We start from the raw sequence: 26729 nt of genomic DNA, 5'->3' as shown, positions 1-26729 counted from the left end.
GGCCAGAAATCTTCCTGTGCACGTCATTGACAAACTACAAGTCTCTTCAGAAGGAGAGCAATAGCAGCGATGCTTCGTAAGCTCTCATCACAGCAATGACGGCAGAGGGCGCTAAACACAATTCCGAATACCCCTAGTTAGTACATGCATCACCATTTCAAAGATGGCGATTACAGGCTTCTGAGTCGTGTTGCCTCCAGCCTATCAGTGTAGATTACACCGGTGACCTGTAGGCCGGAAGTGATGTCGATGCGCTGCCAGAAGCGGGCTAAACAAGAGCAGAGGGCGAGAGTTGCGGTTAGAAGCGTTATATGTTTCGGTATATTTGAGAGGTTCCTATTGTCACGGCTCCCCGGACCTACTCGGGTGTAATGTGCTTGCTATAACCGGCGGAGGCCATTGGGCTGCGTTCCCTGGAGTAGTGTGGAGCTGCTGGTGATGTCAGAAGGCTTGTAGAGGAGAGGCACCAATCAGGTGGTGGTGTATATCTGTCACATGGAGGATCAGAAGGAGAACAGACCGATAGACCCCGGACATGTAGACGAGGATGATCTGGCCTGGAAGTTGTGGAAGAATGTGGATCTCGGTGGAGGGGTACATGTCTCTGTCTTGTGTTTATATGGCATTAGGCTCATAGGGCACTCCCATAGGAAGCAATTGTGGCTTTTCTTAGTGTGTATAGGGGTTCTGATGACATTTGTTTTCCCTGTTTGCTCTTCTGTATTTTTATATTTCCTGTAGATTCTCAGCTGACATGGATTTGCATTGAAAGAGGACCAGTAGAGCACTTTTCTTACACCATTAGACTAAACATGTCATGTGATTCCTTTTAAAGAGGATGTAAACTCTTCCTTTTTTTTTTTTTTTTCTTCCCTGCAAATTAAATACATAATGTGCTAGTATGGATTGCATACTAGCACATTGTGTGACACTTACCTCCCAAACAAAGCCCTCCTTGTCACCGCATCCATTTTCTGCCGTCTTCCTTCCTGGTCCGTGGACTCCGGCTATGCGACTGGGAGCCGCGTGATATCACTGCCGCGCGGGAGCTGCCGGTCATGGCATGGGGCCTCTGAAGAAATGGCATGGGGCCTCTGAAGAAATGGCATGGGGCCTCTGAAGAAATGGCATGGGGCCTCTGAAGAAATGGCATGGGGCCTCTGAAGAAATGGCATGGGGCCTCTGAAGAAATGGCATGGGGCCTCTGAAGAAATGGCATGGGGCCTCTGAAGAAATGGCATGGGGCCTCTGAAGAAATGGCATGGGGCCTCTGAAGAAATGGCATGGGGCGCATGAGCCAATAAGGTCACTGGCTGCATGAAATGTAAATATCTCCTGAACAATGGAAGTTTAGGAGATATTTACAATACCTATAGGTAGGCCTTATTAAAAGCTTACCTATAGCTACAAGTTATCAGAGTAGGTTTATAACCACTTTAGAGGAGGGTGGATTTAATATAAATCAAGTCGATTTAAATCACTAGTAAAAAGGCTTGATTTAAGTCAACTCTATTTAAATCATAATTTTTAGAGCAACTGTCATCTCAGTCCCGCAGCGTCTCCTCCTCTGACCGACTTTTGACTCCGCGACAGTCCCATTCACTTTAATAGGATGGCTGGTGATGTGGCAGTGACACAACAAGGTGAGGGACGTGGTGGCATCAGGTGAGTGGATGCCCGCTAACAGGCGCTGCCATGATGGATCTGAAATGACAGGTGCTCTTAACCGCTTGCCCCTCAAAGGCAAAGCAACGTAGGACTACGTCGCTAGCCTGTAAAGCTCTAGGGAGCGAGTGCACGCCGCCGGAGGCGCGCTCCCGCACGGTCATGGACCCCCCCGCCGCGTGTGTGCCCGGCGGACCTGATGGACCGTTACGCCAGAAGAAAGGCAGGCGGCTAATGTAAACAAAGCTGCCTGTCAGTCTCCCCTGTGTAAGAATGGAGATCAGACGGTTCTACTATGTAGGACCGTTGATCTCTGTTCTTACACCAGTAGCCACAGCCAATCACAGTAAGAAGCACGCCCCTAGGGACACACTTAACCCCCCTCTCTCTCTCTCTCTCAAAAAAGTTAACCCCTTCACTGCCAGTGTCATTTTTACAGTAACAGTGCATATGTATAGTACTGAACTGTAGTAATGTAACTGGTAACCCTAAAAATGTCAGTCAAGGGTCCGATCTGTCCGCCGCAATGTCGCAGACCCGCAAAAAAATCGCAGATCGCCGCCATTACTCGTTGAAAAAAAACAACAAAAATGACAAAAATCTTTCCCTTAGTTAGTAAACGCGATAACTTTTGCGCAAACCAATCAAAATACGCTTTTTGCGTTTTTTGTTTTTTTTACCAAACATATGTAGCATAAAACAAATTGGCCTAAAATGTTAAAAATTTTTGATTTTTACATTTTTTTTGGGGGGGGGGGGGATTTCATATAAAAAAAATTGAAAAATATTGTTATTTTTGCAAAATTGACGCTTTTTTTTTTTTTTTTTTGTTTATAGCGCATGATCAAAAAATTGCACAGGTGATCAAATACCACCAAAAGAAAGCTCTGTTTGTGGGGAAAAAAAGGACGTCAAATTCGTTTAGGTACAGCGTCGCACGACCGCGCAATTGTCAGTAAAGTCACGCAGTGCCGAATCGCAAAATAGGCCCTGGTCAGGAAGGGGGTAAAATCTTACGGGGCTTAAGTGGTTAAAATGTAAGGACTCTCTTGCTGGTGGTTAGTGTGAAATTGCGTGAATGCATCAATGCAGTGCATGTTATCTCAGCATGCAGAGCTTGGATTCATTGAATGAGTTTACTAAAAATGTAAATATTGCGGAATATACAGCCTCATGCTACATAACTAAGCTCCATTTCATGTGGAATAAACTAAATTATTAATGTATCTTCTTAAATAGAAAACTATCTTTTAGCTAGATTTGTACTCCAAAAGCATTTTATTAAAATAAATTTGGTAAAAATCCAATTGAAATCTAAAAAAAATCTAATTTTATTTAATTTTTAAAATCCTCTTTTTTTTTTTATCCACCCTGTTTTTAAAGCTGAGTTTCATGGAAAAGTCAAACCTACCCTTGCGTTGTGGCTCCCACCTGCTCTGTAAATGCATGCATCCGAATCTCTAAGTTCCTTGAAAGCCTTATCCACCATTAGATCACGTTTCAGAGGCTACTGACAGACGATGAGGAAGCAATGCAATGCAGTTTTAGCCACATTTTTGCAGACAAGCTCTTGAATTGTGGGGTGTTTGACTGTGTAGCATTCAGAAGGCTTGCTGCCTGCTGTTCACTACATGTCTGGTAAAGCAAAGAGTCACTGCAGGAAAACATCCCTATCCACTGCCTAGTGCAGCTTAACCACTTTACCCCCGCTCACTGTGCCTCTACTGCGGCACAGTGGCTTGTTCCCGTCCAGCGACGTAGACCTACGTCGCTGGGCTCCTCCCATTGTGGGCGGAGCGTGCGCCGCCGGAGGCTCGCTCCCGCTGTATTCAGTCACAGCGGGAGTCAGGCCAGGGGAAGAGCGGCGGCGATCGCCGCTGCTCTTCTCCGATCGTTGGGGAATCGAGTTTGGAGATCCGCCCGCCTGTGTAAACAGAGCGGGTGGATCTCCTAAGTGACAGATTGCAGGGTTCAGCATAGCTGAACATGTGATCTGTCCCTGTGTCACTCAGTCACCTCCCCCCACACACGTTAGTAAGCACCAGGCCTACATTAACCCCTCCCTCTCCAATAAAATTAACCCCTTCCCTGCCAGTGTCATTTTTACAGTAACAGTGCATATATATAGCACTGATTACTGCAGTAATGTCACTGGTAACCCCAAAAGTGTCAAATGTCAGTCAAGGGTGCGATCTGCCCGCCGCAGTCCCGCAAAAAAAATTGCAGATCGCCGCCATTACTCATTAACAAAAAAAACACCAAAAATGACAGAAATCTTTGCCTTAGTTAGTAAACGCAATACATTTTTACCAAACATAGGTAGAAGAAAACAAATTGGTCAAAATTTTTAAAAAATTTAGATTTTTACATTTTTTTGGGGGGGAATTTCATATAAAAAAAATGTGAAAAAATATTGTTGTTTTTTCAAAATTTACGCTTTTTTTTTTTTTTTTTGTATATAGCACAAAAAGTAAAAATCGCACAGGTGATCAAATACCACCAAAAGAAAGCTCTGTTTGTGGGAAAAAAAGGACGTCAATTTCGTTTGGGTATGGCGTCGCACGACCACGCAATTGTCAGTTAAATTCGCACAGTGCCGAATCGCAAAAAGTGCCCTGGACGTAAGACAGCAAAATCCTCCAGTGGTAAAGTGGTTAAAGCAGTTGTAAAAAAACACCTGTAAAGCAATTGTATAATGTGCTAGTATGCATTGTATACTAGCACATTATGAAATACTTGGCTTAGAACATAGCCCTCCCAGGGCATGCTGTCACCACTGAAAGGGCTGACATATTGCCCCAGTTTTTCTTCCTGGTTCACAGGCTCCAGCTGATTGGCCTGAGCCGCGATGATATCACTCCCGCACAAGGTATGTCTGACCTTCAGAGCGCATGCGCCAGTGATGTATCTGACTGCACACAGGGTAAATATCTCCTAAATGGTGCACATTTAGCAGATAATAATTTTACCTACAGGTAAGCCTTGTTACATACTTGCCTGTAGGTAAGAACGAGGGGAAGGCGGGTGTCATAAATATAATATGTGGCAGAAGTCAGTATAGACCAGAAACCCTAAGCATTGAAACCAGACCCCCCCCCCCCCCCCCCCGAGCCCTTTTTTTAAATCTATACTGTGAGGAATTCAGCCTGCTCTGAAGGCAAAGCGGGGTCTGCCCCTCAAACTAGATTGGTGAACCCAATAAAGTGGCCACTGGACATGTGTGTGTATGTACAGTGCATCCAGAAAGTATTCACTGCACTTCACTTTTTCCACATTTTATGTTACAGCTTTATTCCAAAATTGATTAAATTCATTATTTTCCTCAAAATCCTACAAACAGTACCCTATAATGAAGATGGTAAAGAAGTTTGTTTGAAATCTTTGCAAATTTATTAAAAAAAACAAATCACATGTACATAAGTATTCACACCCACACTCAAAATTGTACCCAGGTGTACCCAGGTGTGTCTTGTTTCCACTGATCATCCATGAGATGTTTCTACAACTTGATTGGAGTCCACCTGTGGTAAATTCACCAGTTAGTGCAGGTCAGAGCACAAACCAAGCCATGAAGTACAAAGAATTGTCTGTAGACCTCCCAGACAGGATTGTATCGAGGCACAGATCTGGGGAAGGGTACAGAAAAATGTTCTATCTCTTTTAATGTGACAACAATGTAAAGTAGTGAGTGTACAGCTTGTATAACAGTGTCAATTTGCTGTCCCCTCAAAATAACTCGACACACAGCCAATAATGTCTAAACCACTGGTAGCAAAAGTGAGTACACCCCTAAGTGTAAATGTCCAAATTGGGCCCAAAGTGTCAATATTTTGTGTGGCCACCATTATTTTCCAGCACTGCCTTAACCCTCTTGGGCATGGAGTTCACCAGAGCTTCACAGGTTGCCACTGGAGTCCTCTTCCACTCCTCCATGATGACATCACGGAGTTGGTGGATGTTAGAGACCTTGCACTCCTCCACCTTCCATTTGAGGATGCCCCACAGATGCTCAATAGGGTTTAGGTATGGAGACATGCTTGGCCAGTCCATCACCTTTACCCTCAGCTTCTTTAGCAAGGCAGTGGTCGTCTTGGAGGTGTGTTTGGGGTCATTATCATGTTGGAAAACTGCCCTGCGGCCCAGTCTCTGAAGGTAGGGGATCATGCTCTGCCTCAGTGTGTCACAGAACATGTTAGCATTCATGGTTCCCTCAATGAACTGTGGCTTCCCTGTCCTGGCAGCACTCATGCAGCCCCAAAACCATGACACGCCAATCATCATGCTTGACTGTAGGCAAGACACACTTGTCTTTGTACTCCTCACATGGTTGCCGCCAAACACGCTTGACACCATCTGAACCAAATTAGTTTATTCTGCCCGCGCCGTCACTTCCTCTTTGCATTGATTCCTGGGAGCTGAACGTCATCTTTCCCAGGAATCAACGCACCAGCCCCGCTCGTCACTTCCGGTGTGGCACCTCATTCCTTGCTAAACAGCTTCTGGGCATGCCCAGAAGCTGTGGAGGGATGACGCGCCCGCACCGGAAGTGACGAGCGGGGCCGGTGCAGGCGCATTCTGGGAGAAGAGGACACAGAAGAAAACGCGCTGGCTTCAGCTGCCCACATCCGAGATGGCAGCGCTGGAGAAGAAATTTTCAAGGTAAGTATTCTAAAAGGTAAGTGCGACCCGGGACAGTACAGAGGCTATCCATTGTGGAATGTACTAGCCCTGACTGTCTCGGGGGTATTTTTAGCTAAATTTCACCCCTGTGGCCGGAACTCCGCTTTAACATTGCCAAGGCTGGGAGAGAACTATAAACACATTTTACCATGTATCATTTTGTTCTTTTAGATCAAAGGAATGAACTTCCGTCTGTAAGTGAGGGCAGTTTAACCTCTTAAAGACTAAACATGTTTCTGACACTTGTTGCCTACAAGTTAAAATCATTATTTTTTGCTAGAAAATTACTTGGAACCCCCAAACAAATATATATATATATATATATATATATATATATATATATATATATATATATATATATATATATATATATATATATATATATATATATATATATATATAATATAATATAATTAGCAGAGACTCTAGAGCAGTGATGGCAAACCTTGGCACCCCAGATGTTTTGGAACTACATTTCCCATGATGCTCAGCTACACCGCAGAGTGCATGAGCATCATGGGAAATGTAGTTCCAAAACATCTGGGGTGCCAAGGTTTGCCATCACTGCCCTAGAGAATAAAATGGCTGTCATTGCACTATTTTATGTTACACCGTATTTGTGCAGCGGTCTTTCAAACACAATTTTTTGGGAAAAAATACACTTTTTAGTTTTTTTTATTCATTAAATAGTATAGTTAGCCTAACTTTTTTGTATAATGTGAAAGATGATATCCCACCGAGAATCAAGATCTTTATTCTAAGCAAATTGTGATTCTCATTTTATCCAGAATCGTTCAGCTCATTTATGTATGTGTGTATGTATCCATCTCTACAGATCAGATATTACCTTTTATTTCTAGGTCAAACAGAATAGTAGACTTGATGGGCAAGAGGACGGTACAAACCATTCCGCAAAATCTCATGGGAGTGACTTCAGTGACCCAGTCTACAAAGAAATTGCAATTGCAAATGGATGCGTGAACAGAATGAGTAAAGATGAACTAAGGGCGAAGCTTACAGAATTGAAACTAGAAACTAGGTAAATCAAATGCTGCATCTGTTAAATATCTTGATAGTTTGCATGTCTCAGTAATAGTGAAAGTTTAATCACTTGAGTATGTGATTTCCAAAAAAAAAATCACATTGCAAGCAGGCACCATATGGTGTTTAGTCCTGCCTTACTTTTAGCCTCAGTCCTTTGACTTCAGGAAAGTTGAAACCTGCCCTGCTGCCCTCAGGCTATGCATAAGCCAGGCAGTTCATTAAAAAAAAAAAAAAACTGCTGCACACACCTAGAAACGCAGACACCTAGAAGTGCTTGCTTACACCTGCAGCATCCACAAAGCTATCATGTCCAACTGCCAGACAGTTTACAGGCATAGCTCCGGCAGTTCCAGATAGTGTTAAAGCTTGCTACTAAGTTCAGCCCTTTATTTTACAAGTGGCCCGTCACTATGATGGGCAGCCTGACTGGGCAATAGAAATGTGCAGGAGGCAAGATGGGATCGGCACTATGAATGAAGTGTATTCTGAAATACGGGGGGTAGAGAAGAAAATCATATGTTTCACTTATATCTGCAACCCTTGTATTGTTCAGGAGCCTTAAAGTGTTACTAAACACAGGAGCCTGCATTCACTATATCTGGTCTCCCACAGTACACAGAACATGGAAATGCAATTAATTTAGTAAATTTAAAATGTTAAATACCTTTTCTCTTTCGTTCACTGACAGACACAGCTTCAAGTCTTTAAACCATTGGGTATTATGCTGTCTCTCTTCTGGAGTAGGACTAGGCGGAAACCTTTTTGGTTACGCCCCTGAGGCAGTCCCAGAGGGTATACCATCACTTCCTGCTGTAGGACTCCAGTTTTTTTCTGCCTAGTCAGGAGTAAGGACCTGGCTCTTGGCTGGGATTTGCGGTTCTGGCATTTTTTCCAATTTAAATGGAATGTTTTACTTTTTTTTCCTGTGTGAACTACAATCAACTGTTCCTGTGGAAATACAATCAACAGCCGGACTGGGCGACGCACTGGATATTCTAGATCCTTACGGTCTTCCCAGTCTGGCCTGCGAGCACGACCCAACTATTGGCTCAGCACTAGGTTGCCTGCAACATAGCCCCACTGGACGGGGGCTCACCGGCGAGTGAAACGCCTAAGGCCGCAGCACCCCCCATTCCAAGATGGTGCAGTGGATTGCTGGGAGTGGCGCCCGCCTGATGACTGTGGTATGGTGAGTGGTGTCCCCATCCTTTCCTGCGGAATTGCTGGGGTGGTCATTGACCCATCCCCCGGGGATAGTAGGCCCCCTCCTGTGTCCTTCCTCCCCCTTGTCTTTCCCCCTTCTCCTTTGCGGGGTTCCCCCCAAGTTGGTGCTCGCATCTGTCCAGCATCCATGTTTGTGTAGTCCAGTGGCCATGTTTCCCCATAGTTTCAATGGTGGCCATCTTTCTGTAGTCTAATGCAGTGCTGAGGCTACGTGGGCCTCTAGTGTCAGGTCAGCGTTTCCTCCTCTTTCCAGCAGTGTGGCAGATCGTTTTGGCGCTCTCGAGCTCGGATGGTGAGTCTCTGGGGGTATCTATCCTTCCTCTGCTGTATAAAGTGCCACGGGGGCGCTGATTCTTTTGGTGCACCAGCAGGGAAAAAGGAGGAAGGGAGCGGGCCTCATTTTTTTTTCAACAAAAATGTTTTTTCTTGCTGAGCAGCGTTGTTTCGTTTAACCCTTTGTATTCATGGAGCCTGTTTCACCACCCGATTCACTCCTGAAAGCTACAGGACCCTCTGGGTCTCGGTCTACCCTGGCGGCTATGACGGCAGCCCTGCAGTCGCTAGTAGCCAAAGTAGATATGGCCCTAGAAATGAGACCTGGCAAGAAGCGCCCCCGCGTTCACCTTTATCTTCTGCTTCCTCAGATTCTGAGGTGGGTTTGGTCACATCGGACGATAGTCAGCCCACTGGGTCTGTGTCCGCGCACGCGGAGTGCTCTAATAGTGACAATGAGTCGTCCTCTGCAGCTGCACATGAAAAAGCGCTGGTGGAGGCCCTAATTGTGTCAGTGTGGGAAATTTTAAAGTTGGAGGACTCGGCGACGCAGGTCCAATTTGACACCCGCAAATCTTCCAAGGTGACTAAGGTGTTCCCCTTTCCTGTCTATTTTGACGAGATTGTCACTAGTCAGTGGGATTCCCCGAAACGCATGGTTGGAATACCTTAGCGTTTTGCTAGGAGATATCCCTTTTGAGGAGTCTCTTCTGAAGAAACTAACAGTTCCACAGTCGGTGGACTCTCAGGTTTGCCAGGCTAAGTAAGGCCACACTTTTGCCGGTGGAGTATTCCCCATCTTTAAAGGACCCCGTAGACAACAGAGCTTAGGCTCTGGTCTGGTACCTCTTCACCGTGGCTGGTTACATTTTGAGACCGGTGTTTGCTATCACCTTGGTATCCCAGTCCCTAATGGAATGAGCTAAGATTTTGTGCCAAGATTTGGAGGGGAGTCAACGCCCTTCTGTGCTGGCATACCTGGTGGATCAGGTGATTCAAGGGTTACAGTATATTTGTGATGCGGCCCCCTTGGCTGGCAGGGTTTCTGTGATGAGGGTGATCCTTCGCCGCATGATGTGGTTGAAGTACTTGTCGGCTGGCCAGGCTTCTAAAAGGTTGCTGACTGATCTTCCCTTTGTAGGTTACCATTTGTTTGGTGCCTCTGTGGTAGAGATCATTACGGGTCTAACGGGAGGTAAGAGTACATTACTTCCGCAGGTTGCTAAGGACAAGGAACCTTGCCGTATGTGGAGTCCCTTCTTTTCGCCTCACAAGCGGCCTTTTTGTCCGTCTGGCTCGCAGGAAAAGGGCTAGAGATCCACCCGTAACTTTGCGGGAGGCTCCAAGAGACCCTGGAATGGTAAGTCCAAAGCGGGCACTTCTAGTTCCACAGACAATCCTTCCCCAGCCTGAAGGGGCACCCTCACCCGCATCGGGGGTGGGGGGACGTCTTTGTTTGTTTCCGGATCTGTGGACCTTGCTTATTCAGGACAAATTGGTCCACAAACTGATTCCGTTCAGTTACAAGATCGAGTTTTGGTCCTTGCCTCCGGCAAGGTTCTTTCCTTCCAACTTGCGCCTGTCTCCAGAGTGGCTACAGGGCCTCTACGGGGCAGTGCAGGACCAGTTAGCAAAAGAAGTTATTGTGACAGTTCCAGAGTCTGAAAGTTTCCAAGGTTTTCATTCAAATCTGTTTCCAGGAAGGAAGGCAAGGTTTGTCCGAACTTGGATATCAAGGCTCTGAACCACTGTGGGCGGGTTCATAAATTTCGGATGGATTCCATCCGCACAGTAGTAGCTTTCCTTCATCAAGGAGATCTGCTGGCTTCTATCGATCTTAAGGACGCTTACCTTCATATTCTAATATATGTCTGGCATCAGCGTTTTCTTCGTTTTGCCATGGGCGATGAGCACTTTCAATTTGTGTCGTTACCCTTTGGTCTTGCCTCAGCTCCTCAGGTGTTCACAAAGGTTTTGGCCCCAGTGTTGGCCTTGTTACGGCAGAAGGGGATTGCGGTACTGGGTTACCTGGACGCTGTAGAAGCCGGCTTGGATGTTACGGTGCGCACCCTGCAGGAATTCGGGTGGACACTGAATTTTCAGAAATCGGCACTGTCTCCCTCCACAAAGCTGGACTACTTGGGTCTGACGCTGGATTTAGCGCCAGCCCGGTTGTTTTTTTCTCAGACTTCTGAACTTCTGAAGCTACAGGATGCTGTTCGGCTCCTGTTGTCCAACCATCGATCATCACTCAGGACTTGCATGTGCTGGAGCTGATGGTTTCCACCTTCAAGGCAGTTCCGTTTGCACAGTTCCACACCAGACCCTTACAAAGGGAGATTCTGATCAAATGGAACAAGGATCCGCTGTCGTTGGACAATCTGATCCTGTCGAGTCCAGGTTTGAAGGGAGTCTCTCCTACGATAGCTCTGCTCCCTGGTCCTATGTCTGGGAAAATCTTTTTTTCCCCCTGTATTGGACTGTAATCACCACAGATGCCAGTCTGTCCGGATTGGGAGGTGTCTTGGGAGTGTGTTCGGCCCAAGGTGTCTGGACTCGGGAGAAGTCCAGGTTGCCAGTCAACATCCTGGAAATTTGGGTGGTCAGACTTTGTCTCATTAAAAGAATCGTGTACAGGGGCGCCCTGTACGGATACAATCGCACAATGCTACGGCTGTGGCATATGTCAATCAAGGGAGTACAAAGAGTGCCCTGGCGGCCCAGGAAGTGGCCAGGATCTTGAGGTGGGCAGAATATGTTGCGGTCCTCTCTGCTGTGCACATTCCAGGGGTAGAGAATTGGCAAGCGGACTATCTCAGTCGGCAGACGTTGGATCCGGGAGAATGGTCTCTTCACCCGGAGGTATTTCATCAACTTTGTCTTAGGTGGGGGACCCCCGATGTGGACCTGCTGGCTTCTCGTCTCAACAGGAAGGAGCAGAGCTTTGTGTCAAGGTTTCGGGATCCTCTGACAGATGGTGGCCCTTTGGGGTCAGTATCGTCTGATTTACACCTTTTCTCCAGTACAACTTCTGCTGAGACTGCTACACAGAATTGAGGTATTTGAGTCATTCTGGTGGCACCAGACTGGCCTCGCTGGTCTTGGTACGCAGGCCTGGTAAGGCTGGTATCAGATGTCCCTTGGAAGCTTTTGTCTCAGGGTCAGATCTTCCATCCTGGCTTGAACGGCCTGGCTATTGAAAGACAGGTGCTGAAAGACAGAGGGCTGTCAGAGTCGGTGATGCCTACACTGTTGGAGGTTAGGAAGGCGTACATTACTTGGTGTAAGTTGCAGGGGGTTTCTCCCCGCTCCTTTTCTGTATCTCGCCTGTTGGAGTTTCTACAATTGGGTGTAGATCAATGTTGGGCTCTGGGCACCAACAAGGGCCAGATTTCCGCTTTGGCTATTTTTTTTTCCAAAAGCCGTTGGCAGCGAAGTCCTTGGTTGACACTTTTGTGCAGGGAGTTTGCCACCTGGCTCCTTCGATGTGATCTTTGGTACCCCTGCGGGATCTCAATTTTTGGTTCTCTATGTGCTTCAAAAGCCTCCTTTAGAAAATATAAGAGAAATTCCTGTCTCAGAATGTGGCTTTCTTAGTATCTAATACTTCCGCACGTCGCATGTCGGAGTTGGCTACGTTGTCCTGTCGGTCACCTTACTTGGTGATTCATAGGGAAAAAGTGGTGTTGCGGTTCTGTCAGGTGTTCCTTCCTAAGGTTGTCTCTGGGTTTCATTTGAATGAGGACATTGTGCTACAGCCCCTATGTCCTAAGCATCCTAAGGAAATTGCCTTACATTCTTTAGATGTGGTAAGGGCGATTCAGGTGTACCTGGTGGTGTCTGAACCGATTAGAAAATATGATTCTTTGTTCTTACGGATGGACCTCATAAGGTGAAGGCTGTATCTGCTGCGACTATTTTCAAGTGGATCAGGCAGTTGGTGGTGCAGGCCTACTCCATTAAGGGTACAGTTCCACCTTTCCCTGTTAAAGCACATTCTACAAGGGCGCTTACTGCCTCCTGGGCCTTCCGTCATCAGGCGTCAGTGGTTCAGGCTGCTACGTGGTTGTCTGGACTCGCATTCACAATTTTATAAGGTGGATATACTTGCATCTTCGGATGAGGCGTTTGGCTGCAAAATTTTGCATGCTGCGGTTCTGCTTCCTGAGGGTGAAAATTGTTCCTGGTGGTGAGCTCCAGTTCTTCCTAGTTGAACTCCTGTTGTTGCCTGGTTGGCTAATGTTTTAGCCTTGTTGGGAATTCTGCGTTTGCTGTGGTTTTTTTGTTTTTGTTTTTCCCCAACCCTCATGTTGACACTGCTTTGGGACATCCCAATGGTCTGAAGACTTGAAGCTGTGTCTGTCAGTGAAATAAAGAGAGAACTGGATTTTTGTCTTACTGTAAAATCCTTTTCTCTGAGGTTCACTGACAGACCCAGCACCCACCCCTCCCTCTTTTGGGGTGGAGCTATTTGTTCTTCTGACACTGCTTGTTACAAACTGGAGTCCTACAGCAGGAAGTGGTGGTATACTCTCTGGGACTGCCCCAGGGGCATAACCAAAAAGGTTTCCACCTAGTCCTACTCCTGAAGAGACAGCATATCCAATGGTCTGAAGACGTGAAGCTGTGTCTGTCAGTGAACCTCCAAAGAAAAGGATTTTTACAGTAAGACCAAATTCAGTTTTCTCATCAGCAGTTAGAGCAGTGACTTCTATCAGTGTCTGGCCAAGCACTGGGTAAAGCTTGTAGGAGGAGTTTTCATTCTGCTCTGACTGTCCTATGAGGCTGCAGGACCCCTGACTTTGTCTGGACAGTGCTAATTGGCCCTGTGCTGATCACATGCACCCTCCCAAAAAAACGGTCTAGCAATACACACCAAAATGTGCAGAGCGTCTCCAAGGCTGTGCTATCAGCAGATGGATTGGGGACCGTAAAAGAATGGGAGGATTAAACAACTTTTTTTACACAATGCAAAGAATTAACCCCTTAGGTTCCACATGGAGTATAACGAGAATGCTTTACTGCATATGCAGACTGATTTTACTGTTGTGGATTTAGTAACCCTTTAAAAGGGGCAGATCAGAGTTATGGTACTTTCTACCACTCTATGGAGTTAAGGCCCGGTTATCACTGGTACTACATGGGGATCCGCCTTGTGAGAGCACAAGTCGCATGACATGTCAAATTCAGTAATGAGAGCCATCTTAACTGAACCGACACAAGTCGCTTCTACTTTATAAAAGGTTCCTGCACGACTTTGGTCTGACTTTAAAACGACTTCAATGCCACAGAGTGTATCAAAGTAGGAATGAAGTTACAGGGCAAAGTCTGATCGGAATTTACGCAACTTTCATGTCGGAGCAGTGTAAAGCTGGGTTAATTCTGTTTTTTTTATCTTTTTTTAATTATTTTATTAAAACCTTTTTAAAATATACAGTACTGTGCAAAGATTTTAGGCTTGGGTTAAAAAAAATAAATAAAAATTAACAGTTGGGATGCTTCGAAAAATAAAATGAATACTTTTTGTTTATCAATTAACAACTTACAAAGTGCATAAACAAGACAAAAAAACTAAAACAAATCAATATTTGTTGTCTCCACCTTTTAGGTCCCTTTCACACTGTCAGTCTGCGAGCAGATCCACCTGCTCAGCAAGGTCCATGTCCACTCCGCTGATAAGGACACAGACCGCTTTCCTCTATGGGCTGTCGGATGGAAACCGGCTGCCTGCCATTTTCCATCCAACTGTCATCTGATCCACAAGACGGATGAGGAACGGATTCCCATTCGTCTGTTTTTAGCAGATTGGATGTCTGTTGACATCCACCGCTCCATAGAGGGCAATCGAGGGTCCAATCGGGTCTGCCTAAAAAAACTGACACGTGGACCTGATCAGTCCGTCCGTCAGTGTGAAAGGGGCCTTATGAAATGGCATAATTTCTCCTAGAAACACTTGTACACAGTTGAGGATTGCTCAGAAATTTGGTCCAGTGTCCATTAACCTTTTCCTGCAGGTTGTACATATATATATATTAGAACACCCTCCACTAACTTCTGAAGGTAATCACTGGTGTGATGTGCCTGAGTGTCCTTTAATCCGAGGGTCCGTGTTGTTTTATTTTCATCCACAAATCTAACATTAATAGCAAAGTAATTGACTCTGTGACGTCTGCATGCATCCATTTTAAGGAAGACAAAACGTCCTTTCAGAACTTTCTGTAGTTCTTCCTTTTTACATTTGGCCTCCTCAATTATAAGTTTCCTTATACTAAGTCATTAATTATAACTTTTTGTGAATTGGGACATTTAAACTTGTTTTTTTTTTTTTAATTCCAATCTAAATTTAGTCGGAGTCGGTGCATTGTTTGCCGACTCCGACTCCAGGTACCCAAAATTTCCTCCGACTCCACAGCCCTGATATTACCTAATAAAACAAGATTAAGCACAGCAACAAGACACCGGATGGTATTACTGAATTAAAGCGGTTGTAAACCACAGCTGTTAAAAAAAAAAAAAAAAAAAAAAAAAAAAACACCTGTAAGGCAATTGTATAATGTGCTAGTATGAATGGCATACTAGCACATTTTGGAATACTACCCTAGAATGAAGCCTTCCCGCAGCGCGCTGTCACTGCTGAGAGGACTGATATCTTCCCCCTGGTCTTTTTTCCAGCTTTGCGCGCTCCGGCTGTGTGGTCACCGGCTGCATGCAGGGTGAATATCTCCTAAATGGTGAACGTTTAGGGAGATATTAATTTTACATACAGGTATGCCTTATTATAGGCTTACCTGTATGTAAAAATGACCAAGCAAGGTTTACTACCGCTTTTTACAAGGTTTCTCACAGACAAGATCACAATTCCTTTCTATTCTTTAGGCCTATTGAGGTACAATATAATTTTTCTTTGCTTTCTTTTTGTTACAGAGGAGTGAAGGATGTTCTCAGGAAACGTCTAAAGAATTACTATAAGAAGCAGAAACTCACTCATACTTTATCAAAGGACTCCAGTGAGACTGATACATATTACAGTAAACCCCCCTCCATTGCGGGGGTTACGTTCCGGACCCAGCCGCGAAAAGTGAAATTCCGCGAAATAGGAAAACCCTATTAAAATGCATTGTAGGCATGATTATTTTACTGTCACTGTACGTGTAGAAGCATTTTAAGGTCTTTAAACACACTTTTAAAACAATAGAAACTCATTTAAACACATAAAAGATACTAAGAGACATAGCAAGAGCTATGGAAAACACAAAAATATTTCATTTTTAATGATTTATATAGTAAAATAACATTACAAAAAAAACCGCGAATTACCGGGACCGCAAAAACTGAACCGCGATGTAGCGGGGGATTACTGTATGACTATATCTGCATAATTGATTTTGAAGCTACCTGTGAAGATGGTAATGCAGCAGATTACGTCCATGAGATTATAGAGTTCCCCATTGTCTTGCTGAACACAAGGACTTTAGAAATTGTGAGTTTACCTAGTTTCTGGAGCATGTGGCAATCTAAACTGCAGGAATTTGCACTGATTGTAACTCGCATAGGTGTTGTGTGGATATTTTCTACTTTTACATAAGCTTGATATGTTAACTTTTTTTTTCTGTGAACTGTTGCCCGCCCTGATCCTTTTTATATAAAAACTATTCTTAAAGATGGCTTTCTAAAATCAATTATCCTAAAAAGAGAAGTATGGCTAAAGTTCTGTCATACTTCTCATGTGGGTCACAGGAATGCACTTGTGCACTCTGTGACTCAGAATGAGCTGACAGTGGGCTTTAGCCACATCACAGAGGTTCTTCAGACTTTGCAGGGATCCCGACAATGTCAGGAGTTGCTCAGGTTTCTGACTTTAGCGCACTGCTAAAGGCCCGTACACACGAAACGAAAATTTCGTCCAACGAAAGATTTGCAGATTTTCGGATTGTTAGTATGGTGCTTTCGACAGCCGATTACGGATTTTCGGGCGACAAAAACTGGATGTGCAGGCTATAAAACTTTTATCGTACGTCAACACAACGTCCGATTTTCCTTTTTAAATAGTACAGTTTTTGTTTGAAAAAAATCTTAAGAGCAAGACTAGGCATGCTCAGAGACGAAATAACACATACAAAGCAATCCAACACATGACATCACTTCTGAAGTAGAATTCTGTCGTACGGGAAAATTCGTATGAAAATAACCTCTTCACTTTCCACATCAAACTAGCATGCAACAAAAAACGTACGACAGATCGTTCGATAATCTGATTGTTGTGTACGGGGCTGTAGAGCCTGAGCCAGCCACTCCCACCCCCTGTACAGCCCTGCCCTCCAGCAACTGACACACTCCTTTCTGCTCAAAGTAGACCTGAGAACTGAGCGATCAGCAGTATAATAATCGCTCAGTTCTTGGGCTTAATGGCAGTGGGGGACAGCTGCAGTATCGACCCATGCTGCAACTATAGAGAGGATTATAGTTTTTTTTTTTTTTGAGTACCCCACACTTTTTTCCATTTAATATTTTGGCCTCATCTTTACATGGGCTTGTACTCCCATACTTGCTCCCAGAGCACATATTTGTGCTGCCAGAACAAATTTCCACTAGACAATTAATATATAGCAAATGCTAGTGACCGTCGTCCTTCAACCATTAAATGTGCAGTGCATGTTTTGTGTATATTGGGGTCATCCTGTATTAACATAAGTAGCCATTTACTGACCATGCACTGTACATATACTGCAGAATTGTGTGTGTGTTTATACGCGATTCTGCATTTATGGGTAGGGGGCGTGTGCGCCTGCCTGGTTGTGCTGCGATTCGCCACAGCACATGCCAATAACCGGGTCCTGGCCAGTGATTGACTGCCAGCACGCAAAGATCGGCTCTGAGCTTCACGGAACACAACAGCTCCTGTGAGTGTAAACAGCGCAGAGCGGTGATCAGTGACAGGAGATCTAGTTGTGGTTTTCGTTCCCTGGGGAGAAAAAAAAAAAAAAACTAGATCACCCCCCCCCCCCAGTAAAAGCAACACACACACACACACACGTTAGTATTTAACCCCTTGATTGCCCTAGATTTTAACACCTTCCTGCCCAGTGTCATATTATTAGCACTGATCACTGTATTATTATACAGGATTTATATAGCGCCAACAGTTTGCGCAGCGCTTTACAATTTGAGGGAAGACAATACAGTTCAAAACAGGAGGAACTAGAGGGCCCTGGTCGTTAGAGCTCACAATCTAGAAGGCAGGGATTGTCAGCATCAGTTAGTTCCCACAGTGTCAGAATCCGATTGCCTACAGTCCCTCTATAAGTCACAGATTGCTGCCGTTAGTAATATAAAAATTCCAGTATATGTCCCATAAAAATTCCAGTATATGTCCCATAGTTTGTAGACGCTATAACCTTCATGCAAACAAATCAATAAATACTTATTGGGATTTTTTTATATTTTTTTACGAAAGGCATGTAGCAGAAAACATTTTGACCTAAATTGTTAAGGCGATTTGATTTTTTATTTATCTATTGGATATGTTTTATAGCAGAAAGTAAAAAATATTTTTTATTTTTTTTTAAATTGTCAGTCTTTCCGTTTTTATATAATTAAAAAATAACCCAGAGGTGATCAAAAAACACCAAAAGAAAGCTCTATTTGTATGAAAAAAAAAGTGATATTTTCATTTAAATACTGTGTTGCATAACCGCACAATTGTCGGTTAAAGTAGCACAGTACCACATAGCAAAAAATGGCCTGGTCATGAAGGGGGTAAAACCTTCCGGAGATGGAAGTGGGTAGTAAGGAGTACTGACATCAGTTTGTTTCATAAAAGTGTTTCATAAAAGTATGCTATCCCTGTTGTAGCTATATTAGTATACTATTTTACATATTGGGATGGAAATGAAGCAGAATTCTTAGTTCCATCCCAAATCAAGTCACACCTTTTTTTGTTTCTTTATAGTTCTGTACTGACTTTTGCATGTCAGTGGGTTAAAGGGCCTTCTGTTCCTCATTAGTGCATGTGCCTCTCACTCCAGTATTCTATGCTGGCTGAGGTACAGTAAAGAAAAAGTCAGTATTATATACTGAAAATGTATTCTTATACCTGGTTCGGAGTATGTAGGCTTATTAGCAGAAAGACTCTTCTGCAAGTATCTTGCAGTGTTCTTCTGGGCAGTTCACCTGTGAGAACAGGTTAAAGTCATATGATGGATTATCAGGCTATATTGTATGTGCTAAAATTGCTCTTATAATGCACATCAATCTATAGTAATATTTACAGAATACTATGTTTGACATGTGACTTCTTTTTTTTTTTTTATCAGTAATGCAAAGTTTCAGGCATTGATGCACATCAATTTTTTGAGTTCTTTTTAAGGTGGTTCTAAAGTCAAAAGGTAATGCTGGGTTCACACTTATGCAAATTGAATGTGTTTTCCCTGCATCCAATTTGCATGTCTGGAGCCTGTGACCGGCTCTCAATGAAGCTGGTTCACCCAGCTCCGGTATGGCTTCGGAGTGAATTGCACATGAGTCCTGTGCGTTTTCTGGTCTGTTTCAGGTCCGAATTCAGACCAAAATTGAACCTGAAGCGGTGAACAGGGATGCACTGGACCCCTGCTGTAAGCTGCCCTGCACGGAGTTGTGAACCCAGCCTTAAGGTAAATCTTTACCTAAATCCTCAATCGATCCAGAGCTGTGCATGACTGGATCTCCCCTCTTCCACTTCACACTGGGACTTGCCTCCTGCTGTCAAAATCTGTGAGAAGGAAGCTGGGGTGGGGCCAAGCCGCTGTGTGTGTATGAAGCGCAACTCCATAGACACACACCGCTTAGGGGCACCTGGAGAAGAGGAGGAGCCAAGATCACCAGCAGGGGACCCCAGAAGAGGAGGATTTGAGCTTCTCTGTGCATTAACATCAGCAGATCCTGGGTGTAATGACTCTGGTATGGGCAAAGCAGTTACTGTGACAGGAAGACCTAATGCACTACCACAGCGCTCAACAGTGCCATGGTGGTTAATTGTATATTTTATTGGCCTGTATGTTACATTCAGGGTCTCGCCTCACTTCACGACGAGTCTCTACTCTCTACCCTTCCTACTTTTGTTCATTTTACACCCTATCATCTAAGAGTGTGTCAGTGATTGGGTAGAAGTATGTATGTAAATACCTAATTACCATGCTGTGTTCTTAAAGTGACATGGTTTAACCTGCATCTTTCTTTCGTATCTTATGACCACAACATTGGACAGGTTAAACCAAATTCCTTGTTACACTGAATTAAAAGCATCCCCTAAAACCAACTATCTTTAATCTACAAAACATCTAAAATGCCTATTAATTTTTAGAAGGCTTGTGTTTAACAGGAATTTAGATAACAAGTACTTTGACTTCAGCTGTTCCACATGTAGCATGAAAGAAGGATGCGAAGTGTAAACCATATCACTTTAAGATGTTAATGCTGGAAGGAAGTGGTGATATGATCACTGTGATTGGCTGTCACAGCAGTCACATGACGAAGAGCCCAACGGATTGCAATCATTGACCAGGAGCTGTATGTTAAAGTTCAGTCATTTTTGTAGGGATTTTTACATACGTCCTTCCACCATTGAGTTCTGATCTCTGTGATTAAGATATTTTATAGGGTAAAATACTTAAAGAAGGTAAGTATAGCATGTGGTGAGATGCTGAATGTAACCTGCAGCCCACATTTTTATTTTATTTTTTTATTTATTTTTTACCAAGAAAAAGATAACCTGGTGGATGTGTAGCTTTTTCTTATTGTCATCTGTTTTTCCCAGAGTGGAAAGACCCTGTTAGCCTGCACCTTTGTCTGGTGGTGACTAGCCAGGAGTCCACCTAGAGCAGCTTTGTCTGCGGTACTTTTTGCCAGAAATTTTTTTTTTTTTTTTTTTTGTCCAGATGAGTTTGATTCCTCCTCTCCCAACCATGGTTTTTTGATTCTGCTAATTGTTTTTTTTGATATGTGTTTTTTATAAATTTTATGGAAGTTGTCTTTAATTTCATGAAGATAACTTCTGCATGTGTATTTGTTTGTGGGTTTTTAATAGGTTCACTTGGACAATAAAATTGATCTACATTACCATACAGAATCAAGTTTCCATAATTGGTTTCTCTCTATTGTATGAGACCATGTCTGACATTTTTACTATTCTAATACAGGGCTCCTTTAAGTTCTACAAGTCTGCCACCACTGCTCACTATCTGGGTGTTTTTGTTATGGTCATGACAGTTAGATTAACAGTAAACTTGGAATTGTGATAATTTTCCTTTAATGACCACAACTTTTTTTTTTTTTTTATCTCTAGGAAGATACTTTTCAGCGTTATGTGAGGCCAGAAATCAAGCCACAACTTTCACAGTTCTGCATTAATCTGACTGGAATTACTCAGGTAAAATTGTAAGAGAAGCTAAACATTCTGATCTTACTGCTTCCTGCCCACTGTATAGGGAAATGACAGATGGGCGGGAGCACACTTGTTCTGGGAGGACGTCACCTGACATCGTCCTATTTTTTGCTGCACATGCGCACCCATGGGGGTGCGCGGCGATCGGTTGTGCGTGGTGTCCTTCGGATACAGCGCATCACCGATCACGGTAAAGAGCCTATGACGTAGGCTCTTTATCATGTTATCAGCTGTGTCCAATCACAGCTGATCAGTTTAAATGAGAAATACCAGTTATCAGCATTCCTCTCCTCATGTTTACAGTGCAAGAGGAGAGTGGGAAAGTGGCATTCCTCAGTGGTGACATCTGCACTGACATCAGGGCACTGATCATCAGTGCCTTCTCACCAGTGATGCCTGTCGGTGCCACCTCCTCAGCGCACATCAGTGAAGGAGAAAAATTACTTATTTATAAAATTTTATAACCGATACAAAAACCTTTTTTTTTTTTTTTTTCCATTCAAAATTTTCAGGCTTTTTTTGTTTAGCAAAAAATAAAAAACCCAGTGGTGTTTACCACTAAAAGAAAACACTATCTTTCTCAAAACAATGATAAAAATTTTGTTTGGGTACAGCATTGCATGACTGCGCAATTGTCATTCAAAAAGTTGAAAATCGGCCTAGGCATAAAAGGGGTAAGAGTGCCCTGTTGGTAAAACGGAACTTAAAATTCATAAAATTAGATCTTGCTAGATCACTTCAGGATGGCCCATTTTGCAGGTATAGCTATGTAAAACATTAAAAATAAGTGCCTGTCCTGTTTAAAATCCAGTAATGCATTCTCACCCTGCTCTGCACATGCTCAGTTGCTCTCTATTTTTTTAGGCACTGCCAAATTTGTTGAAGCTGAGCCTTAAAGCAGAATTAAACCCTCCTGTCCTTTACAGCCAAGAAAGCTGCTTCTGCTTGATCTGCAATTGCCAAGGTGCTGCACATGCGATCAGTTATGACACAAGCCATTTGGTGGTTTGATAGTTTGATGAAACAAGCAAATGTGACACTCTGCAATCCCAGCATTTCAGGAATGTAACTGTTTTTTTTTTTTTAAACTGTGAAATCGAAGGGTTTAGTTCAATTTCTTGATTTACTGCTGCTCAGGGACTCTGGGCTTCAGCAAAATGGCAGCCTCCAGCAAGAAGAAACGGGAGCAAAGCTGGAGGAAATTTAAAGCACACACTAATTTTGGTAGCATAATTATTAATGTGGAATGTATGTTCCTTGCTTAAAAACTTTATTTTTTTATCAAGTTGTTATGGGTAAAGTTCCGCTTTAAACAAAGTGCTGTCCTAATATAACACCTGCACCAGGGTTTCTCAACTAGGGTTCCTCCAGAGGTTGCTAGGGGTTCATCAAGCAATGAGCAATTTCTTCCCACTGACACCATTGATCTTTTTAGCTCTATTACATAATTTAATTGGAAGTGTGTATTCAGTGTGGTAAATGATGAAATAAACAAATTTCTTTGTGGTGGACTAATAGCGTTGGACCTCACCTCGTGCGCGCGCATATACAGTATGTTTGTGTGTGTGTGTGTGCGCGCGTGCGTGTATACAACAGTACGTGTGTATGTATAGTGCCAAGAAAAGGTATGTGAACCCCTTGGAATTACCTGTTTTTTTGTTTTTTTTTTTTGCAGTGATTTGCTATAAAATGTGATCCGATCCTCATCTATGTCACAGCAATATACAAACATGTACTTAAAGTATAACTAAAGGCAAAACTTTTTTTAGTTTTGGATAGAGTGGAGAGTGATTAGAACTCCTGTCAGTTTTTATTGCTGTCTGTGCCCCCATTTAGGAGACTCACACTCTCCATTTGTCCTGTTTAGCACTTAAAGTGAAAGAAAAAAAAAAAATGTGAGTTGTCCCCAGAAAAGTAATAGAGGGGAAATTTTACAATAAGGGCACTAGTTATGGTGATCTTGGGGGGGGGGGGGGGGGGGGGCAAGGAATTCCCTTAATTTGCAGGGATTTCCTCTCACTTCCTGTTTGGCTATGGGGCAGAAAGTGAAGGGAAATCTCCACAATAGGACACAGATGGCGAAAAACAAATCTGACAGGAGTTATAACCCTTCCTTGCTCTATCCAAATGGGGGGGCGCGGGTAAAAGTTCTACTTTAAGCTGATCACAAACAAACCATTTTAAATTCTAGTGTCTTTATTGAACATGCCTATGAAACATTCACAGTGCTGGAGGAAAACGTAGGTGCACCCATAGACTAATTATTTCAATGAAAGCTAAATAGAATCAGTGGCTTGCATACCTGGAGTCAAAGTAATGGAAAACATTTGGAGGTGCGGGAGCAGGGGAGGGACAATAAATTGCATGAGCCTGGAGATACACATTACTGCTCATGCATGGGACACATTTTCATCACAAGCTCAGATGGACCTTTCTCTGGTGCAATGTCAGCAAATATGGTTGCTTTACTGGCCACAGAGATGAGCTGGAGAGTGTGGTGCCAGTTGCTGCTAAAGTTCTAGAGGGATTTGGGCTGATGCTATCTCATCTTCCCCTGCTGTGACCTTGCCTGTTTTGGGACAGACACTTTTGCTAGCTGTGTGTGTAGATAGAGATACACTATATTGTCAAAAGTATTGAGACACGCACATGAACTTCGTAGGGTTCAATATTGAGTTGGCCCACCCTTTGCAGCTTCAACTCTTCTGGGAAGGCTGTCCACAAGGTTTAGGAGTGTGTCTATGGGAATGTTTGATCATTTTTCCAGAAGCGCATTTGTGAGGTCAGGCACTAATGTTAGATGAGAAGGCCTGCCTCGCAATCTGCCTGCGCTCTAATTCATCTCAAAGGTTTTCTGTCAGGTTGAGATCAGGACTGTGCAGACCAGTCAAGTTTCTCCACCCCAAACTCACTCGTCTATGTCTTTATGGACCTTGCTTTGTGCACTGGTGTGCAGTCATGTTGGAACAGGAGGGGGCCATCCCCAAACTGTTCCCACAAAGTAGGGAGAATGAAATTGTCCAAAATGTCTTGGTATGCTCACGTCTTAAGTGTTCCTTTCACTGGAACTAAGGGGCCAAGCTCAACCCATGAAAAACACCATAATCCCCCACACCATAATCCCCCCTCCACCAAATGATTTGGACCAGTGCACAAAGCAAGGTTCATAAAGACATGGATGAGCAAGTTTAGGTGGAGCAACTTGGCCTGCGCAAAGTCCTGACCTCAAGTCGATAGACCACTATTAGGCTGAATTAGTGCGCAGACTGTGAGCCAGGCCTTCATGTTCCCATCAGTGCCTGACCTCACAAATGCGCTTCTGGAAGAATGGTCAAACATTCCTGTAGTCACACTCTTAAACCCTCCCTGAAGAGTTGAAGCTGTTATAGCTGCAAAGGGTGGGCCCACTCAATTTTGAACCCTACGGACGAAGACTGGGATGCCATTAAAGTTCATGTGCATGTAAAGGCAGGAGTCCCAATACATTTGGCAATATATTATATATAGATCGAGAATATATATAATTGAACTTTAAATCGTTATAAATGTTGCTTTCAATCTACAGGATATTATAGATCAAGCAGATACGTTTCCTGTCGTTCTTCAAAGTGTTGTGGATTGGATGAGGCAAAAAGAGCTTGGCACGAAGTATAAATATGCTATACTGACTGATGGGTAAGATGCTAGAATCGTGGCTTTTTCATTCATATCATCGTGAGTGTTAGAATTGTGGTTACTGAATACCAGGAGTAATGTGAGAATAATTTTTAAACTTTTCAGGCTTTTTGGAGAATGCAAAATTATCATATGCACTACTTCATATTTATCTGAATACTTTTCTTTTCTTTACTTTTTTTTTTTTTTCTGGCTGATCCAAAAAAAACACTATACATTCCCTTAATTGGTCACTTAAGTTTTTAATTTTTATTTCATAACCTAAAAATATGCCATCAGTGAAGTGGTATTATATAGTCTGCTGAGCTTTAATCCACCTAACCACGAGTCCAGTTATCGTACTGTAATATGTAAATGTTGTTTTCATGAACTTGCAGGTCATGGGATATGAGTAAGTTCCTAAATATGCAGTGCCGTGTTAGTCGGATTAAATACCCTCGCTTTGCAAAGAAGTGGATCAACATTCGCAAGTGTTATGGCAATTTTTATAAGGTTAGTACAGCGTCGACTTCAACTGGAAAAACCACTGATATTCCTCTTGTCCCGTACTCTGGCTTTTGCAAATTCTAACATCTGATTGCTAATATTTTTCAAAGTGTTAGAGCCTACTGAAGTTTAAATTCTAAAGATGGGGCTGCAAATGAGATTTAATATTTTAAAGAAGCTTAACTCTTTGATAGTTGCTTCATTTGCAATGCATTCTTGGTTTACGCAATTGTCAACTTAGTGTTTGTAAGAACAATTACATAGTGAAGCATATTTGGAAAAGTATGTCAAAATAAATTTTGGAGGTATACAAATTGATATTAAAGTCATGCATTTTATTGCAGGTTCCAAGGAATCAGACAAAGTTAACAGTGATGCTGGAGAAGCTGGGTATGAGTTACATTGGGCGTCTTCACAGTGGCCTGGATGATTCAAAGAACATTGCCAGAATAGCTATCCATATGCTTCAAGACGGCTGTGAACTTCGAGTGAATGAGAGAATGCACACAGGACAGCTAATGACTGTGTCCAGTTCCCTGCCATTTGAAGGGGCTGCAATTCCGCAGAATCCACAGTTAAAATAGCCTTTTTTGTTTTTCTGTCAGAGTTTTAGGAGCACTTTAAATGTTTTTAAGAACTGTTTGCTTTCATTGTATAGACTTACAAACTGTAAATGCCATGGTGGCTTTTTAATCTGGTATTTATGGACAAGTGTTACTGGTTTCAGCAATAAAAATGTAAATTTCAGTTCAAAAAATTTAGTAGAGATTGGCATTTAGTAAAATTTCTAGACACACATGTAAAGGTATCATCACAAAATATATTTGATATGCTTATTTTATAGGAAACGTGAAACTGTGAAAAGTAAAAAATCCTTTCTTGCAGTGGGGTTGCCCCACAAGGCAAGGTTTAAAGTGTCCCTAAACATAAAAAACTATCAAATGCTGTTCATACTCACTTCACGTCACTATGAGATTCATATGCTGCAAAAAACCTGGTTGGTCCTGCTGCTGTGTTGGCAGCTCTGCATATGCTCAGTTTTTAGTGAGTTTCTATGCTGAGCGTTTCCCCTCTCACATATGAGCAGCCCATTGACCTAGAGTCACACATGTGGGTGTATACACAGTGGTAAGTGACAGCCCACTCCCTCCCACCTCAATCCCCACATTACATGTAGATTGATGGAGGCTTCACCTCCCTCCTATTCTAAGACACATAGGCAGGAGGAACGTGACACAGCCTGTGACTGGCAGAAATCCACCCA

The 26729-nt window shown here is 43.2% G+C and overlaps 1 protein-coding gene across 1 annotated transcript; it reads left to right on the top strand.

The window, feature by feature from the left end:
* Positions 1-351: 351 nt before the first annotated feature.
* Positions 352-26208, top strand: ERI1 (exoribonuclease 1). Its single transcript, XM_082270995.1, has 8 exons — positions 352-594; positions 7206-7384; positions 15811-15912; positions 16249-16366; positions 21206-21289; positions 24870-24979; positions 25357-25471; positions 25810-26208. The coding sequence occupies exons 1-8, from the start codon at positions 496-498 to the stop codon at positions 26047-26049; spliced, it is 1047 nt and encodes a 348-aa protein (XP_082127121.1). The 5' UTR covers positions 352-495; the 3' UTR covers positions 26050-26208.
* The last annotated feature ends 521 nt before the right edge of the window (positions 26209-26729 follow it).

The sequence above is a fragment of the Pelophylax lessonae genome (genome assembly GCF_965119305.1).
Source record: "Pelophylax lessonae genome assembly, chromosome: 1".
Lineage (NCBI taxonomy): Eukaryota > Metazoa > Chordata > Amphibia > Anura > Ranidae > Pelophylax > Pelophylax lessonae.
Note: the sequence above shows the minus strand (reverse complement) of the source record. Positions and strands in the feature narration are given on the sequence as shown.